This window comes from Barbatula barbatula (genome assembly GCF_947034865.1).
Source record: "Barbatula barbatula genome assembly, chromosome: 3".
In the NCBI taxonomy this organism is placed as follows: Eukaryota; Metazoa; Chordata; class Actinopteri; order Cypriniformes; family Nemacheilidae; genus Barbatula; species Barbatula barbatula.
This window is the reverse complement of record NC_136764.1, coordinates 10912096-10931067: the sequence shown is the minus strand read 5'-3', so window position 1 is coordinate 10931067 and position 18972 is coordinate 10912096. Positions and strand designations below refer to the sequence as shown.

At 39.3% G+C, this 18972-nt stretch overlaps 2 protein-coding genes across 7 annotated transcripts; one reads left to right on the top strand and one right to left on the bottom strand.

The window, feature by feature from the left end:
• Nucleotides 1-6370: 6370 nt before the first annotated feature.
• Nucleotides 6371-13864, top strand: acvr1l (activin A receptor, type 1 like). Of its 2 annotated transcripts, XM_079453788.1 has the most exons (11): nucleotides 6371-6552; nucleotides 7501-7558; nucleotides 8144-8223; nucleotides 8700-8951; nucleotides 9169-9383; nucleotides 9734-9833; nucleotides 10056-10202; nucleotides 10296-10571; nucleotides 10757-10954; nucleotides 11172-11302; nucleotides 11561-13864. In XM_079453788.1, exons 3-11 carry the CDS (start codon nucleotides 8157-8159, stop codon nucleotides 11693-11695), a joined length of 1521 nt encoding a protein of 506 aa, XP_079309914.1. In that variant the 5' UTR covers nucleotides 6371-6552; nucleotides 7501-7558; nucleotides 8144-8156; the 3' UTR covers nucleotides 11696-13864. The 2 variants fall into 2 exon arrangements, with proteins under 2 accessions (XP_079309914.1, XP_079309915.1); XM_079453789.1 differs by lacking the exon at nucleotides 7501-7558 and having other exon boundaries at nucleotides 6433-6543.
• d2hgdh (D-2-hydroxyglutarate dehydrogenase) lies at nucleotides 13737-18969 on the bottom strand. 5 transcript variants are annotated; one of them, XM_079453785.1, is made up of 11 exons: nucleotides 18889-18969; nucleotides 18120-18182; nucleotides 17699-18022; nucleotides 17511-17568; nucleotides 17288-17427; nucleotides 16942-17135; nucleotides 16579-16747; nucleotides 16327-16470; nucleotides 15483-15625; nucleotides 14978-15143; nucleotides 13737-14875 (listed from the first exon to the last, which is right to left on the bottom strand). In XM_079453785.1, the coding sequence occupies exons 3-11, from the start codon at nucleotides 18018-18020 to the stop codon at nucleotides 14613-14615; spliced, it is 1599 nt and encodes a 532-aa protein (XP_079309911.1). In that variant the 5' UTR covers nucleotides 18021-18022; nucleotides 18120-18182; nucleotides 18889-18969; the 3' UTR covers nucleotides 13737-14612. The 5 variants fall into 5 exon arrangements, with proteins under 5 accessions (XP_079309911.1, XP_079309909.1, XP_079309910.1 ...); XM_079453783.1 differs by having other exon boundaries at nucleotides 18105-18182; nucleotides 18889-18963; XM_079453784.1 differs by having other exon boundaries at nucleotides 18105-18182; nucleotides 18810-18927.
• Nucleotides 18970-18972: the final 3 nt, after the last annotated feature.

Genomic DNA, 18972 nt, shown 5'->3' with positions numbered 1-18972 from the left:
TAACTCTTTGTACATACGGCTACAACCTTACTGTGTGTTCACATAGAGCGCGAAGATGGTAATGATACAGGACCAAGATAAAACGCTACATGCATCACTTTAGATTCTAGTGAAATACAAAGCATGAAAAATAAGACAGAAGTCAAGTGTAGACAATAAAAGTTTGCATTAGGTTACATTGCACCTAAAATATCACTTAACGAATGACTGTTATCAAGGGTTTATACAATGAAAGTTAATACTCAAAATGGAATCTAACGACCACTGGACCCGCCAGGATTACTTGTGCCTTGACTTTGTAGACACCGCGGTCAAGCCAGCCGCAGTTCGAAAATACACGGTCAAGCCAGCCGCAGTTTGATTAATTATGCGCGCATACTTCGTAAACTACGGTAATTTCTAGAAACACCGCTTTTAAAGCTTTATTTAAATGCGGATCGTCTGTGTGTCTCCTCAATATTATACATTGCGTTTTACGTTTAGAATATGTCGTTTTTGTAGTAATTTATGTATTTTTTTCCGAATGTTTGCATTATAATTTCTGTAAGCTAAAGTAGGTCTACTTTATTGCAAAAACAATGTCTCCGTCTAAAACTAGCCTATTATTATAGACCTTTGTCCTGCATATAAAACAGTTTATCCAATTCAATTATTTGTCTAATATCTATACTCCTACGACAATTAACATGATTTTTATTTGTTCAAAACAACTTTAGTGGTTTTAATACACGATTTCTAATAAGTTTCACAAACGGATGGTCGGTTCCTTTAAGGGGCATCCCATACTATATGCACACCATATATGGCCTCATTTTACTGTGGCATTTGGGAGAAATTGTCATTTTTCCACTTTAAATGCCTATAGAAACATGATTTCTAATAAGTTTCACAAACGGATGGTCGGTTCCTGTAGGGGGCATCCCACACTATATGCACACCATATATGGCATCATTTTACTGTAGCATTTGGGAGAAATTGTCATTTTTCCTCTTTAAATGCCTATAGAAACATGATTTCCAATAAGTTTCACAAACGGATGGTCTCTTCCTCTAGGGGGCATCCCACACTATATGCACACCATATATGGACTTATTTTACTGTGGCATTTGGGAGAAATTGTCATTTTTCCACTTTAAATGCCTATAGAAACATGATTTCCAATAAGTTTCACAAACGGATGGTCTCTTCCTCTAGGGGGCATCCCACACTATATGCACACCATATATGGACTAATTTTACTGTAGCATTTCGGAGAAATTGTCATTTTTCCTCTTTAAATGCCTATAGAAACATGATTTCCAATAAGTTTCACAAACGGATGGTCGGACTCTGTTGGGGGCATCCCACACTATATGCACACCATATATGGACTCATTTTACTGTAGCATTTCGGAGAAATTGTCATTTTTCCTCTTTAAATGCCTATAGAAACATGATTTCTAATAAGTTTCACAAACGGATGGTCGGACTCTGTTGGGGGGATCCCACACTATATGCACACCATATATGGTCTCATTTTACTGTAGCATTTGAGAGAAATTGTAATTTTTCCACTTTAAATGCCTATAGAAAGATGATTTCCAATAAGTTTAACAAACGGATGGTCGGATCCTGTAGGGGGCATCCCACACTATATGCACACCATATATGGACTCATTTTACTGTAGCATTTCGGAGAAATTGTCATTTTTCCTCTTTAAATGCCTATAGAAACATGATTTCTAATAAGTTTCACAAACGGATGGTCGGACTCTGTTGGGGGGATCCCACACTATATGCACACCATATATGGTCTCATTTTACTGTAGCATTTGAGAGAAATTGTAATTTTTCCACTTTAAATGCCTATAGAAAGATGATTTCCAATAAGTTTAACAAACGGATGGTCGGATCCTGTAGGGGGCATCCCACACTATATGCACACCATATATGGACTCATTTTACTGTAGCATTTGGGAGAAATTGCGATTTCCCCAATTTAAATGCCTATAGAAACATGATTTCTAATAAGTTTCACAAACGGATGGTCGGACTCGGTAGGGGGCATCCCACACTATATACACAACATATATGGACTCATTTTACTGTAGCATATGGGAGAAATTGCGATTTCCCCAATTTAAATGCCTATAGAAACATGATTTCTAATAAGTTTCACAAACAGATGGTCTCTTCCTGTAGGGGGCATCCCACACTATATACACAACATATATGGACTCATTTTACTGTAGCATATGGGAGAAATTGCGATTTCCCCAATTTAAATGCCTATAGAAACATGATTTCTAATAAGTTTCACAAACAGATGGTCTCTTCCTGTAGGGGGCATTCCACACTATATGCACAAATAATTATTATTGTGACATTTTTTTTCAGCCCGTAACTAGTCGTAACAAATCGTCTAGCTTATTGAGGAATGGTGAGCTATGACTTTTATAAGCGATCAGGCGTAGGGGGTATGATAGGGGGGCAAAAACTCGCCCCAAAAATCCCATTGACTTAACTTTACGACAAATTTCGGCGGGTCGTAGCTCCGAGTGAGAATTTCGTTGAGATACATGCTGGTAACGACATTTGAAGAGGCTGGCAGGCCCTTTAAGAACATACCTCACAATGGGGTGTAAGTTGCACCCCTGGGGTGTAGGAGCCCCCCCAAAAAGCCCCACTGACTATAATGGATGCCCATATAAGGAGTTAAAATGTCCCGCATGATATAACTTAGCAGTACCAGGCAACGAATCAGCATCCCAGGAACTTCAAAAAGATATGAAGCCACCCCCATAGTAACCATATACATGGACTTAGCAACCGATCCTATAGACTTCCATTATAAATGGCCCACATTGATATCTTGTCCACACAGTGTCGTAGAGACAAGGGGGTGGTCTCATTTGACTCAGGCATTCAATTGGTCTGTCACAGGATCATTGTGGAGCTTTTAAGCCACGCCCATTGCAACCAAATAGGTTTACTTATTTTACAAGATGTATATCTCTGCATCAGAACATCGTAGAGACATGGGAGTTGATTAATTTCACTTATACCTCAGAGTTTTATAAATTGTTTAATGCCAAGCCACGCCCATGGCAACCAAACAGCTTAGCTTAGCAACTGTTAGGGCCAATAGCAAAACCTTCATCTTTGCATCAGAACATCGTAGAGACATGGGGGTTGGCTGTTTCACTAGTGGTTTGAATGGTCATCCCCCTAGCCCAACACCAGCATTTTGCCACATTAGCACCACTTTACAATTTCTTCAGAGAATGTACCTTTCAGTTTATAATTAATGTGTCTATAACTTTTGAAGCAGAAAAATGACAATTTTGGCCATCCGTTTTTGAAACTTATTAGAAATCGTGTTTCTATAGGCATTTAAAGTGGAAAAATGACAATTTCTCCCAAATGTTACAGTAAAATGAGTCCATATATGGTGTGCATATAGTATGGGATGCCCCCTACAGGATCCGACCATCCGTTTGTGAAACTTATTAGAAATCATGTTTCTATAGGCATTTAAATTGGAAAAATGACAATTTCTCCCAAATGCTACAGTAAAATGAGTCCATATATGGTGTATATATAGTGTGGGATGCCCCCTACAGGATCCTACCATCCGTTTGTGAAACTTATTGGAAATCATGTTTCTATAGGCATTTAAAGTGGAAAAATGACAATTTCTCCCAAATGCCACAGTAAAATAAGTCCATATATGGTGTGCATATAGTGTGGGATGCCCCCTAGAGGAAGAGACCATCCGTTTGTGAAACTTATTAGAAATCATGTTTCTATAGGCATTTAAATTGGAAAAATGACAATTTCTCCCATATGCTACAGTAAAATGAGTCCATATATGGTGTATATATAGTGTGGGATGCCCCCTAGAGGAAGAGACCATCCGTTTGTGAAACTTATTGGAAATCATCTTTCTATAGGCATTTAAGGTGGAAAAATGACAATTTCTCCCATATGCTACAGTAAAATTAGTCCATATATGGTGTGCATATAGTGTGGCATGCCCCCTAGAGGAAGAGACCATCCGTTTGTGAAACTTATTGGAAATCATGTTTCTATAGGCATTTAAAGTGGAAAAATGACAATTTCTCCCATATGCTACAGTAAAATGAGTCCATATATGGTGTATATATAGTGTGGGATGCCCCCTACAGGATCCGACCATCCGTTTGTGAAACTTATTAGAAATCATGTTTCTATAGGCATTTAAAGTGGAAAAATGACAATTTCTCCGAAATGCTACAGTAAAATGAGTCCATATATGGTGTGCATATAGTGTGGGATGCCCCCTACAGGATCCGACCATCCGTTTGTGAAACTTATTGGAAATCATGTTTCTATAGGCATTTAAAGTGGAAAAATGACAATTTCTCCCAAATGCTACAGTAAAATTAGTCCATATATGGTGTATATATAGTGTGGGATGCCCCCTACAGGATCCGACCATCCGTTTGTGAAACTTATTGGAAATCATGTTTCTATAGGCATTTAAAGAGGAAAAATGACAATTTCTCCGAAATGCTACAGTAAAATTAGTCCATATATGGTGTGCATATACTGTGGGATGCCCCCTACAGGAAGAGACCATCCGTTTGTGAAACTTATTGGAAATCATGTTTCTATAGGCATTTAAAGTGGAAAAATGACAATTTCTCCGAAATGCTACAGTAAAATGAGTCCATATATGGTGTGCATATAGTGTGGGATGCCCCCTACAGGATCCGACCATCCGTTTGTGAAACTTATTGGAAATCATGTTTCTATAGGCATTTAAAGTGGAAAAATGACAATTTCTCCCAAATGCTACAGTAAAATTAGTCCATATATGGTGTGCATATAGTGTGGGATGCCCCCTACAGGATCCGACCATCCGTTTGTGAAACTTATTGGAAATCATGTTTCTATAGGCATTTAAAGTGGAAAAATGACAATTTCTCCCAAATGCCACAGTAAAATGAGGCCATATATGGTGTGCATATAGTGTGGGATGCCCCCTAGAGGAAGAGACCATCCGTTTGTGAAACTTATTGGAAATCATGTTTCTATAGGCATTTAAAGTGGAAAAATGACAATTTCTCCGAAATGCTACAGTAAAATTAGTCCATATATGGTGTGCATATAGTGTGGGATGCCCCCTACAGGATCCGACCATCCGTTTGTGAAACTTATTGGAAATCATCTTTCTATAGGCATTTAAGGTGGAAAAATGACAATTTCTCCCATATGCTACAGTAAAATGAGTCCATATATGGTGTGCATATAGTGTGGGATGCCCCCTAGAGGAAGAGACCATCCGTTTGTGAAACTTATTGGAAATCATGTTTCTATAGGCATTTAAAGTGGAAAAATGACAATTTCTCCCAAATGCCACAGTAAAATAAGTCCATATATGGTGTGCATATAGTGTGGGATGCCCCCTAGAGGAAGAGACCATCCGTTTGTGAAACTTATTGGAAATCATGTTTCTATAGGCATTTAAAGAGGAAAAATGACAATTTCTCCCAAATGCTACAGTAAAATGACGCCATATATGGTGTGCATATAGTGTGGGATGCCCCCTACAGGAACCGACCATCCGTTTGTGAAACTTATTAGAAATCATGTTTCTATAGGCATTTAAAGTGGAAAAATGACAATTTCTCCCAAATGCCACAGTAAAATGAGGCCATATATGGTGTGCATATAGTATGGGATGCCCCTTAAAGGAACCGACCATCCGTTTGTGAAACTTATTAGAAATCGTGTATTAAAACCACTAAAGTTGTTTTGAACAAATAAAAATCATGTTAATTGTCGTAGGAGTATAGATATTAGACAAATAATTGAATTGGATAAACTGTTTTATATGCAGGACAAAGGTCTATAATAATAGGCTAGTTTTAGACGGAGACATTGTTTTTGCAATAAAGTAGACCTACTTTAGCTTACAGAAATTATAATGCAAACATTCGGAAAAAAATACATAAATTACTACAAAAACGACATATTCTAAACGTAAAACGCAATGTATAATATTGAGGAGACACACAGACGATCCGCATTTAAATAAAGCTTTAAAAGCGGTGTTTCTAGAAATTACCGTAGTTTACGAAGTATGCGCGCATAATTAATCAAACTGCGGCTGGCTTGACCGTGTATTTTCGAACTGCGGCTGGCTTGACCGCGGTTTGTAGACCTGTATTACAAACTATTATAACAAAAAGCACGATTATAGCAGCAAGAATGTCTCTGGTGTGCTTTAAGAAGCTCGCAAACAGAACAAGAAAAAACATCCACCCGCATCCCTGATTTAAACATATTCAACTTCAGACACGGCAGGAAAGCGTCTAGTGTCAGTCAGATGAATCGGCGGACTGCGCTGTCCCACAATGCACTCGCCCGTCGACTTGTTTATGGTGACGTCATAGCGCTATCTCCTCAGTCTCTCTGGGTGGCGGCAGACTGTCTGTCAACGCGTAGAACACGACTTCACATAAAACATAAAAATAACGCGACGTTGCCACAAACATGACGTCGCGTCGTCGCTAGAGGTAAGAAACGTTTTGAATCCCAGTTTAAATCGCTTGATGTGAATGCGGAAGATACATTCTGGTCGTTGCTAGCAGCACAGTTAGCACAGCGGTCAAGATGCAGCACAAGGCCGGTTGGCAGATAGAGTTGGAATAAAGGGTCATAATAGACGCTGTTTATTGTGTCTGTGTGTTGCTTTATTTTCTGTTTTTTTATTGTTTATTGTTGCTTAAAAGATCTTCGGTTATAATGTAACGGATTGTGTCTGTCAAACAAATATTATTAGCCATAAGAAATGCTGAACCCTTATTGAGTGGACAGTTCTGGATGTGAGTCACACGAGAGTCTACTTTATTGTTACCCGTGAGACTTAAATTGTGATTCTAAAGGATATATTAACATCTTATGTCCATCCTTATCAGAACAGTTATCCAGACAAACCATGAAAAAGCAAGAAATAACCCTGGAAATGAAGCTTATATTTTCTCATATTGTCACAATAGAAACGTTTAAAATGTGAAGTGAGATGTCAGCCAGTTATAAATTGATCAACAAGGTTTGTTAAACATTACAAAATGCCAGCTTGACTTCATGTTGTTATTACAACAAGGCACGTGTGATGTTTTGGTTAATAACCTAATTCACGTAATATTATGCTACCAAGCATTTTTTATATAAAAAAATTGTAGTCAACTATGCTAATATAATTGAGTACTATCAATGATCTGTGGACCCCTGAAGGGTTTGTTTGGAACAACGAACTTGTGTTTATTTTATTGTGTGTTAGCTGCATTTGTTGTTGTTGTTGTTGTTGTTGTTATTACTTAATCAAAACAACCCAAGTGCAGTTTGATATTAATTGGAATGCACCAAAAACGTATTTTATTTTTAAAAACAGAGTTATTTGTTTTTGCAAATGAATTGTTTATATACAAAACCCCTCCCTGCGGTGTACAATGCTTTGATCTGTTGCACAGAATTTGGTTGTGCCCAAACTGGAAGGGAGTGTTGAGAGTCATCTGTTTACTTGTACAAGTAAGACTGTCACCCATCCTTGTCTTATTGCCCAACACTGCATTACTAGAGAGAAAATCTCTGAAACATCAATCTTAGTTGTCGGGATTAAGCATGCATTGGAATAATATGCTAAGCCGGTTAAAGGTTGTTTAATGCACTCTGTAATTAGTCTTAGTCATGCCACTTAAAGGAACAATTGTGTCCTTCGATATTAAGTCCTAAAGGTGTGTCCTTCACCCCAAAATGCTTGTTCCGGATCCTTTCTACCAATTCTGAAGTGTCCCTCCATTCTCTTTGATGCTCTGTAATGGGCATCGCTCTCTCCTCCGTTGCCATGGAGACTGCCCCTGTCTGACACACACTCTGAGTGTGTGCGGAAGTATTTGTGGCAGGAGGGAGGCAGGGCACAGCTGCATTCTCTAAAAATGTAATTAAGTCGTCATCTTTGCGGTTCTGTTTGATATTGCTCCACGTCTGGTTTGGTGATTGATTTGGGCTTTTTGATTTGTAGAAATCTGGGATGTTTAGAGAGTACGGCAGGTGGTATGTTGTGTATCTATGTTTGAATGTCGATGAGTAACACCTCTGACATTTTCTTTTCAGTGCAGTGAACCAAATGGGGCATTGCAGTACCCTAATCATCTTTCTCTTCCTGCTTCAATTCGTACAGACATCTGCTAAAGGTAAAATCTCAAGTTGTTCTTCTTTTCTTTATTATGTTTTAATTTGCTACTTTTAGAATGGGTTTTATTTATTTCTATTTATAAATAATATTTATAATCTATATCCATCATTAGGCACATTGGTATATTTCGAAACTGGCCAATCATCAACCATCTCTTGCATTTGTAGTGTGAACTATGCATCCGACAGTCAGTGAATAGTCGGTCAGCTCTCTCAGACTTCAGGAGTTCATAATGAACTCTCCAATCACACAGCTCTTTTCTCCACGAGTTATAAAACATGAATGCTGGGTTAATTGATCTATGTCACTGATGCTTTCTGGCCTTTATCCCATGTAGTCAATTTGTAAGTTCAGTGTCACAGGAAATGAAGGCAGATAGAAGAAAACAGTGTCAGTTATCAGAGAGTGAGTTTCAGCTTTGAGGTCTGACATTATGCTCTTCTTCCTTAATTAATCTCTCTCTCTTTTTTTCAGATGTCTACATTGAGTGCATGTGTTTTGGCAGTGACTGCAATGAGCTGAAGTGCACTGGAGACCAGTGTTACACCTCTGTCATCATTAGCAACGATGTGACGACATTCAAACGCGGCTGCCTGGTCGGGCGGGACAGCAAGTGGATGACTTGCACCGCAGCGCCTTCCACTAGTCACGTCGTCGAATGCTGTTCCCAGAACATGTGCAATGCCAACGTCTCGGAAGAGACCCTGCTTCAGCTACTGCAAACAAGTATGTCCATACATTTACACCTGTGTGTCTAAACCGGCGTGATTGAGCCATGGGATGCTGTTCAGTGCTGTTTTATGTGGACGGTAATTGGTTTCACATAAAGAACTGAAGTGATTCACATATTATTTTACAACAGCGACAGTTGATTGGATAAGACATGTTTTGAGAGATGATGTTCAGCAGGTTTGAGATGTTGACTGTGTCTGTGTGTCTCAAGGTCCACAAGGAGAGAGGACTCTAGAGTACCGTGTAGAGATGTTGGTTCTCTTTGTCCTGGGCCCATTTGTGGTGCTGGGTTTGCTCTCTGTGCTGGCTATTCTGGCGTTTCGTAGACTCCATCACGGGCGTCTGGAAAGACTGCATGAGTTTGACAACGAACAGGGGGCCATCGATGGGCTCATCGCATCCAACGTTGGAGACAGCACGCTTGCAGTATGATGTTTTTGTACACATCTAAATGACGAAATATGGTCTTATTATTGTACCTGTTTCATGTTGCAAACAAGTGTGACAATTCTAACAATCAAACTTATAGTGTAGTATGTTAAAATACAATTTTTCCAATTGTTTAAAACACACAAAAACTTTGTTGATTTTGATTGATCAATAATAAATGTTTTATACGTTTTATAAATGTTTTACCCTAGAGATAAAAACCCTGATGATGCCAACTTCCCGCTTCTGAAGCTTACCCATAAACCCCTTGTTGCAGAGATTAAATGGTAGTATTCTGTACTCATTCATCAGTGCAGATGATGACCGATCTCATGTTCTTTGTCCAGGATTTAATGGATCACTCCTGCACGTCAGGCAGTGGTTCAGGCCTGCCCTTCCTGGTACAGAGGACAGTTGCACGACAGATCAGCTTGGTGGAGTGTGTTGGTAAGACCACTGATTTTTTCCTGCAGTACTATTAAACTACACGTACAGGCGTTAAATATAACCACCCTGTGTCAAAGATGCAGTAAAACCTAGATCATTCATACAGCCACAGTGAATACTTCCTCCTGTAGGGCCTTTTAAATGGATGTAAAACTCCTGAGACTGTCATGTGTGCCCTAAAACACACAGTGATGTATGGAATGAGATCTCGTGTGTTTTCAGGTAAGGGACGGTATGGGGAAGTGTGGAGAGGACAGTGGCAGGGAGAAAACGTGGCTGTGAAGATCTTCTCCTCCAGGGATGAGAAATCGTGGTTTAGAGAGACGGAAATATACAACACTGTTCTACTACGACATGATAATATACTGGGTGAGTCTTTAGTCAGATAAATGCTTTAAAAAATCAGCAGTGCGTTATTGATGAAGAAGTTTGCACAGCTGATAAATGATCAACTCTCTGCAGGCTTCATGGCTTCAGACATGACCTCCCGAAATTCTAGCACTCAGCTGTGGCTTATCACACACTACCACGAAAACGGCTCTCTCTACGATTACCTGCAGCGCGTTGCGGTGGAGATGGCAGATGGCCTGCACATGGCGACATCAGTAGCCAGCGGGCTGGTGCACCTGCACACAGAGATCTTTGGCACTGAGGGGAAACCAGCCATCGGTCACAGAGACCTGAAGAGCAAGAACATACTAGTAAAGAAAGACCTGCAGTGCTGCATTGCCGACTTGGGTACTTAAGTCTGATTGTATATTCAGTTTCCTTAATTCTTATTAAATATCTTGAGTTTTGAGGGTACATTCAGTTTCTGTCATTTTTCAAAAGGATAACTTTGTATAACCTAACACTGCTTACATATCTAAGGTAACAGTAGTAGCAACATTACATAACAATGCACCTGCTGTCTCTCTCTGTAGGTCTGGCAGTAACACATACCCAGTCGGATAATCAGCTGGATGTAGGTAACAATCCTAAAGTGGGAACCAAGCGCTACATGGCTCCAGAGGTTCTGGACGAGACCATTCAGACGGATTGTTTTGATGCTTATAAGAGGGTGGATATATGGGCCTTTGGTTTGGTGCTATGGGAGATTGCCCGCCGGACCATCAGTAACGGTCAGTTTCCTGAAATAACTCCAGAAACATGCATCTTAGATTTAAAACATCAAACATCCATAAAAGGAAAACTAAGATGTCACAGGTTTGATCCCCAGAAAATGCATCTGTTGATAAATGCATAGTTTGAATGTACTGAACGATGCTTTACATGAAAGTATCTACCAAATCCATTTATGTGAATGTGTGTCATGTAAGTCGTTCTTTGATCTTGTAGGAATCGTGGAAGAATACAAGCCACCGTTCTACGACCTGGTGCCGAACGACCCCAGCTTTGATGACATGAGAAAAGTGGTTTGTGTGGAGCAGCAGAGGCCTTTCATTCCCAATCGCTGGTTTTCAGATCCTGTAAGTACTGATGATTCCTGCGTCTTTAGAGAGAACAGGAGAGGCCATGAGCTCTGTTGATGCTCTGTTAAAGCTAAAGATTTGAATCACACCATATATATGTCCCCACAAAGACAGTAAAATATGGGGACCCACAGGTATCTCATAGCCCCACAAGTGAAATCATTAAAAGGAGACAAATAACATAAAATGCTAAAGAATAGCATTATTCTAAAATAGTTTACCAAATACTATAAACGTGTGTGTGTTCGCTTACAGACCCTGTCAGCATTGGTGAAGCTGATGAAAGAGTGCTGGTACCAGAACCCTTCAGCTCGGCTCACCGCGCTGCGCATCAAAAAGACTTTGGATAAAATTCACAGCTCGCTGGAGAAGGGCAAAACTGACTGCTGAAAAGAGAGGGAGCCACAAAACTTCCGAGCGCTCGCCCACTCATTAAACACGCACTGTGTGTAACCCAGACATTTGGATTCCAGCACCGGCATCTGCCCCACTTCTAACATGCTGTTTGTTCACTTTGTGTTCTTTCTGCTGTTGGCCTAAGACACCTTTTTATAGAAAATCTGTCTATTTTATGGATTGTCTTGTTTTCCCACTGACCAGATTGGGATTGTATTTCTTCTCTGGAAGCAAGCAGAAGAATACTTAGAGAGATGGTTTTATCTCTGATTAATCCGGATGACTGGACTGAATAATCTGGTATGGATTCTTTGTACTAAGGCCATCACCTTTTCCATTTAACTATTGGTGAGCAAAAGGTTATTACTTTTTGAAAACAAAAAAGGACGGATACACACGCTGAAATTCAATCCATGTAGTGTGCATGTATCTTAGTATGGCTGGAAGAACTTTAAAGATGTTTTCAAAATTGCTTTTAGAAATGGTTTTTAAGCTTTTAAAAGGTCATTGTCCTGATAACTCTTGTATATTGAAATCTGTGCCCCTGAATCTGTTACCACCACGTTACGGAATTTGCATAGTTGTTAGGTATTATTGTGTTATCACATTTTTGTTACAAACAGTATTTTACATTAGAGAACTAAAAATAGATTATTTATCCGGCCATTTAGAAAATCAGGGTTCTGAAGCAGAGGTTAAGGAAATATTTACTCACAAATTACAATTCCGTCGTCATCGTGACTCGACTGTTATACAGCGAGCTAGTGTAAATTATGACAGAATATTCACTTTTGGATGACCGTAATAGTGTAGTCGTGCTCAAATCACCCTACGAGGCCTTCTTGACCTATCGTGGAGATGTGGAGACTCCATGAAGTTTTTGCCTCTTTGCCTGCCTGATAGAAAGCCATCGTATCACATCAAAGTGCTTTTTCGTAGCGGTTTTCCTTTTCTGCTTTCGTTTCGCCTCTCCGGCTTTTGCTTCGCCTCCGCCCGGCACGCGCACTTGATGTTTCTTTACTGACAATCAGCCATTAGTTATTTGCTAATGTACCTAATCTTAAATGTTGAAGTGACACCTCAAACCAGTTTGAAAAGCTAGTGATAGTCAAAGTCGGAATCATACTCTGGTTTTGAGAACACGCTTTTATATCACATTTTTCAGCATAATGCCATAAACTGAGAAAAGGCGGATTCATTTTATATCAACTTTGACAGCTATTTAAAATTGCAATGTCACTCTAATATAGGATTTATGAGGAGGATTTCAAAGGAAAACACTATTGTTATTTACAAAGTCAAAATCATTGCTGTTTGTTTGAGTGTAATTGTAAAATAATTTTAAAGAGTTGGTTTCATAAAGTGTAGGAAGGTAATAATCTTGACACTAACGTTTGTAAGACGTTTACAAAGTCAAGTGGAACTACCGGGATTTTCAATGTGTACTGTGAATATATGTTATAATGAAGAACTTAAAAATGCACCTCTTTGCTTTGAAGTGTTCTGATACTGGTTTTATCACTATATCCGTCATGTCCCGTCTCCCCGTCAAAGTCCTGCGTAACAAATGGTAATCCATGCTGAGAGACCGGAAATTAAAAGAACCTTATTGCAGATCTGTCTTGGGGTTTTCTGTAGCTTAATGAGGTCTTATGAAAGGTTCCCCATTGTGACTGCTGGGAAATGGCCTCCTTATCTTCTGGGATGTTTACAGGAGGTCTTCAGTCTCTATTATAACAGTGCTTTTAAAACTGGACTGAAGGTTAATGCAAGTGTAAATGCCAGCCAGCCATGCCACATATGAACACTGTAGGAACAGATCCTTTTTGTTTTATACCTCTTTAATTATTGTATTATAAAAATATTATAAAACAGAGGCTGAAATAAGTTAAGATGTTCCACAGCTTTCTTCCAGTTCTGCAAAGTATGTGAGTTTGTCCCATTTAGCAGGATGGATAAACCCTTTCATGAATTGATTTGTATGGAATGAAATAAAATTATGCTGTTCTTCTCATGCCAATAAAAAGGTATCATCCACTGTTAACCAACCTTTATTGTCTTAAATGGATTTAACAGTTTATTTAGTTAGAAAGGAACTTAAGATAAACTCTGATGTATTTACATGATGAAAACAATAAAATGTCATGCTGGGCTTTTCTTTGGAAAATTCAGTGGTTTTCTTTGTTCAAAATATATTTTTGTAAAGAGTTTGAATCTTTTTTCATGTAGTGCTGATGTGGTCCCAATCAACCCTCTCATGCATGGATGTATGACAATCTTTATTTATGACAAAATTTATGACCAAAGTCAGGATTTGTTTGTGTGTTGTTTGCTCTTAGGAAGAGTAAAACAAGATTTAAATGACCCTTTTTTACACATCAAAGAGATTTTCAGACATTCACTTGTAAAGTATCCATGTTGATCTGTTTGAAGAGATACTGTAGTGTCATATATGCATGAAAGGGTAACAGTAATATATCAACCCCCAGTGATAATTAAGTCATTTACTTACCCGTGTTGTCCTGCTTATAAAACAACAATTGTGATTGATCAGTGGTTTTAATTTCTAGTTTTTTTTGTGGAAGTGCACAATTTATATTTTGCTAAGCCCAGTTAAGTATTTCCTTATGGGTGAAAAAAGAGGTCTTCACTACAAGTGCCAACAATTCTGCAATTCTATTCGGTGCCACTAGTGGTGCAACCATAACACAATTTATAAATAAAGTAGCAATGCTAAAAAATAAGATTGCAATGTTAAACATGATCTAATGCATTCAATCGTTTGAATGTTCTGAATACAGACAATCCTGCACTTGCAGAGAATTATTAGACTGTGATTGAATGAAAACACCTTGATTTTTCTTAGAACTCAAATGATCACAATACTACATTTTAACAGCGACTGAGGATCTTAGTGTAGTTGGTCTGGAAGAGTTTTGTAAGGGTTAAGAATGCCTTTAGGATCCAGCATGGCTTTAATGTTGCCCATAAGAGCGACTGCCTCTGAGGGTTTACTATAGTAAATGTAGTTTCTCTTCTTCAGACCCAGCCCATGCTCTGCACTGATACTGCCTTTCCATTCTGCCGTCCACTCGTACACGTATGGCTCAATGGCAGCCAGGAGGGCTGGGTCTTTAGAGGGGGAGGTGATGTTTAGATGAAGGTTTCCATCTCCTGAAATTAAAAATAAGTTCTGATCCTCCGGATATAAATATACAGAGACTGGATCACTCTAGCAATTATTGTAAGAAAGATTTAAGAGGAAGGTAGCCGTACCAACGTGTCCATAACCAACAACATTCTTAGCCATGTCTCCGAGATGTCCCCTCATGTCCTTCACTAAATCATAGATCTTCTCCACAGGAAGAGAGATGTCATACTTGTATGTGTAACCGTCATGCGTCAGAGCTTCTGTTACTCTCTCCCTCAAGGACCACAATGCCTATATAACATAAGATCTTCAGTGTTAAAGGGATAGTTTACCCAAAAAGAAAAATTCTGTCATTATTTACTCACCCTCATGTCATTTCAAACCTTTACTATCTTCTGCAAAACACAAAAGGAAATATTTTGAAGGATGTTGGCACTTGCACTGGTTTTGTGTCCATACAAAAGAAGTGAATGAGCGCCGGCACGGCCAACTTTCTTCAAAATATCTTCTTTTGTGTTCTGATGACAAAATGTTCATATTTAGGTAAAATATCACTCTAAATAGGACAGCCTACAACAGATTTGACGAATTCAAACAAACCAAACATTGACAATATGAAAGGCAACTTGCCTTGATTTTTGCCGCCTCTGTTGCAACGGTCCCATCAGTCACCAGTGAGGATGTCATGACCTCCTCCAGGAAGTTGTGTAATTTTTCTTCATCGTGGGTTGCGTTGGATCCAGCGGTCTCGATGAGAATGTAAAAATCACACTCTGAAAATGACAAACCTGTGTCATTATAGTAGAACACTGCCTTGCATTCATTTTCAAAAGTTAGAAAGCAGACGCTTTCATCCAAAGCAATTTACAAGTAGGAGAGCATATAACATTTTGTCAACACGCTAAACAGTACCGTTAGTTTACTAGGCCATGCTACAAGGAGGGTTAAAGCTCAGTAAGCAAGGGAGAGAATGAACAACAATTATTTTTAGCTAGAAGACGAACCGTTATTGGTTAGTCAAATAAATGAGGAACAGGTATGTTTGAGCTGTTTTTTGAAAGTTGTGAAGGATGCTGCAGTTTGGGGGAGGCTGGCAGTTCATTCCACCACAGGGGAACCGAATGAGTGAAGGTTTTTGCAAGCGATTTGGTGCCTTGCTGTGTCGCTCATTTTCAGACCGAAGAAGACGGGAGGGGATGTAGACCTGGAGCAGTGAGTTAAAGTAAAAGGTCGAAATTGCCGTTTTCGTTCCGAAGGCCAGTGTCAGCGATTTAAACTTGATGCGGGCAGCAACTAGCAGCCAGTGAAGTGAAATCAGGAGGGGTGTTACATGGGTTATTTTTGGCTGAATGAAGACTATACGTGCAGCTGCATTCTGGACCATTTGCAAATACTTAGACATATTGCAGGGCATGAGTAGAATCCAACCAGATGTGCAAAAAGGAAGAGGGTGTGTAATATAGTTGCCGCTTACCTCTAATGGGGTTAGTAAGTTTCAGGTGAGTCTCAACAAGTTTCATACAAGAGGCGTCTAAAAACTCAAACGCAGACAGGATCTCCCCCAGCATCCCCCTACAGCATTGAAACGTTTCCAGAAGGTGTTGGAAGCTGGAGCAGCCTGAGGACACATGGTGGAATGAATCAATATAGCCACACTTTATACCTTAAGAGGAGACACTGAAGTCACCATAGCAGCAAGTTGTGTTTGACATTTCAGAATTTTAACCTAAAAATGCCACGTTGACAGCTTTGGGTTTGCGTGGGCACAGGATGGAAACAGCAGTGATTACTCCTAGAGTGCCTTCAGAGCCAATGAAAAGCTGCTTGAGGTCATAACCCGTGTTATCCTTGCGAAGGGTGGCCAAGCAGTTCAAAACCCGCCCATCTGCCAGTACCTGCACAAAAGAGAGGTCCAATTATTCATTAAAGGACTTGAAAGCGTAGGACTTTCTACTCACAATCTTGACTCACAAATGCATCAATTTATTCTTCATAAAAATGATGTACTGTATAATGTACCATACATCAAGATGAAAGTGGGAAAGCCTCTTAATATGCAGAGAATGCATTTTATATGGGTAGCGCTCACCACTTCTAGGCCTAAAACTGTTCCTCTAAGCGAGCCGTAGCGCAGCAGTCTGAGGCCTCCTGCGTTAGTGGCTACATTCCCTCCAATATGGCAGCTTCCCTTTGCCCCGAGATCTAGAGGCATGATGAAATCCTTCTCCTCAACATATTGAGACAGGCTCTCAAGCACACATCCCGCCTGACAAGTGAGGATACCTGAAAGATGCCAAACAACTCTGTTTAAGAGATCATTTCAAAATGATGATGGTTTATGTTTAATATGATTAAATGGTTCACTTGGATGCTGTATGTGACCTATATTAAATTTGATATATAATGAGATGTTTCAAGCCTGTATATATGCAAACCTGAGATGCTGTCAAAAGTGAGGACTTGGTTCATAAGAGAAGTGGAGAGGATGACCTCATCAAACACAGGGACACTTCCTCCCACCAGACCCGTGTTCCCTCCCTGTGGACACACCGCCAGATTACGCTCATTACAATACCTGTGAAAAACATTCAATGATTTGCTAAAGTTATATTTTTATTACTTAATACAGCTGTAAATTCAATGTGATGGAACTCTGACCTGAGAATGTGAGAAACCTCTTCTGTTGTTTTAGGTCTCAGGAGTACTTCACTATGACCTGCCATAACAAAATCCTTTAGAATCAACTGAAATACATAGTTTAAAAAATATCCCAGTTAATCCGAAAATGATCAATTCTTCCATTGCGTACAGAATTATGTGAACTATCCCTTTAAACCCTCATTCACCTTGCACTGTCTTGAGCCAATCTATGTTGCTAGACTTCAGTAAGTCCGGATCAGTGATGGTTCTTCCAGGCAGCAGCTTTCTAAAGAAGGAAAGGTCCTCCCGGGTGACCCTGGAGAAGGGTGAGCGTGGTGGGGCAGCACTTGGATTGGCCGGTCTGTCTCCCAATCCTCTGCTGTGCACATAGTGATGCTGAATAAACTGCCATGAACACACTATAAGAGCTCTGTCCGATCTCGCTTTGCTCGCTGCAGTGAGAACAGTGCTGTACTGTGGGCATAGTGACCATCTGAAAAGTCTTCTTAACTTCTGAAGGGTGCCCATATCTACAGAAGTGGAGAAAAGAAAAACACAGATTCAGATCAAACTCATAGAAAAGATTCTACTTGATGTATGCAATCTTCGTACTTTATTTTTGGAAACCTTATGTCGAAGACACCCGATCATCCACAACAATATTGGAAGGTCCACACTCACAATTCTGCCCTGCAAAGGCAAAGATTCGCTTGCATTAGTATGTTGAGTACTATAGGGAAATAATGGGCTGAAACTTCAAAAAGACATGCAAATATATAAAATATAAAAATATTCAAAGTCATTTTACCACTCTAGCGAGTTAAGGTGCCTTTGTAAGGCAGAATTTCTGCCTAATAAAATATTCAAGCTTGGCAAAACTAGATTTTTTATGTTATAAAATATAAGAACAAATAAAAACAATATGTCTCTTGATATTTTAGTAGTGTCATATTACATAGAAGCTTGTTTTGCCTTAATATTTATCATTTTAAATAATCCCCAAAGATGTTTGTTGAGGATACCCCGCCCCCCGTTTGAGAAATGTTTGGAAGGTTTGACACATGAACAACTGTGATTGTGAGATTTATAAATAAAATAATGTTACACTAATGTTTAGTTTAAATGCCAAAATTCCAATATGAAAAACATAAATTTGGCAGAGGCTCCTCATAGAGTAACTAACAAATAAAGTGCCAATAAATGTGTTTGTATAGGTATTGAGTTAACGCGGATCTTTAATACATACACTGATCACAACTGAAACGATTCGCTACATCTATTCAAAATCACGAATGATGCATTTATCACGAAACCTACTGTGTCAGACGAGAAGGGAGCTTATTTCACATTATATTACACATATACTGAATCTAAGGCCATTTCTGCGATACAGTACCTTAACGGCACTGATGTTTTGCTTTGCTTCCTCGTGTCCTTCGAGTTTTTGCCGGAAAATGAGAGAAACAGCGCCATCTGATGG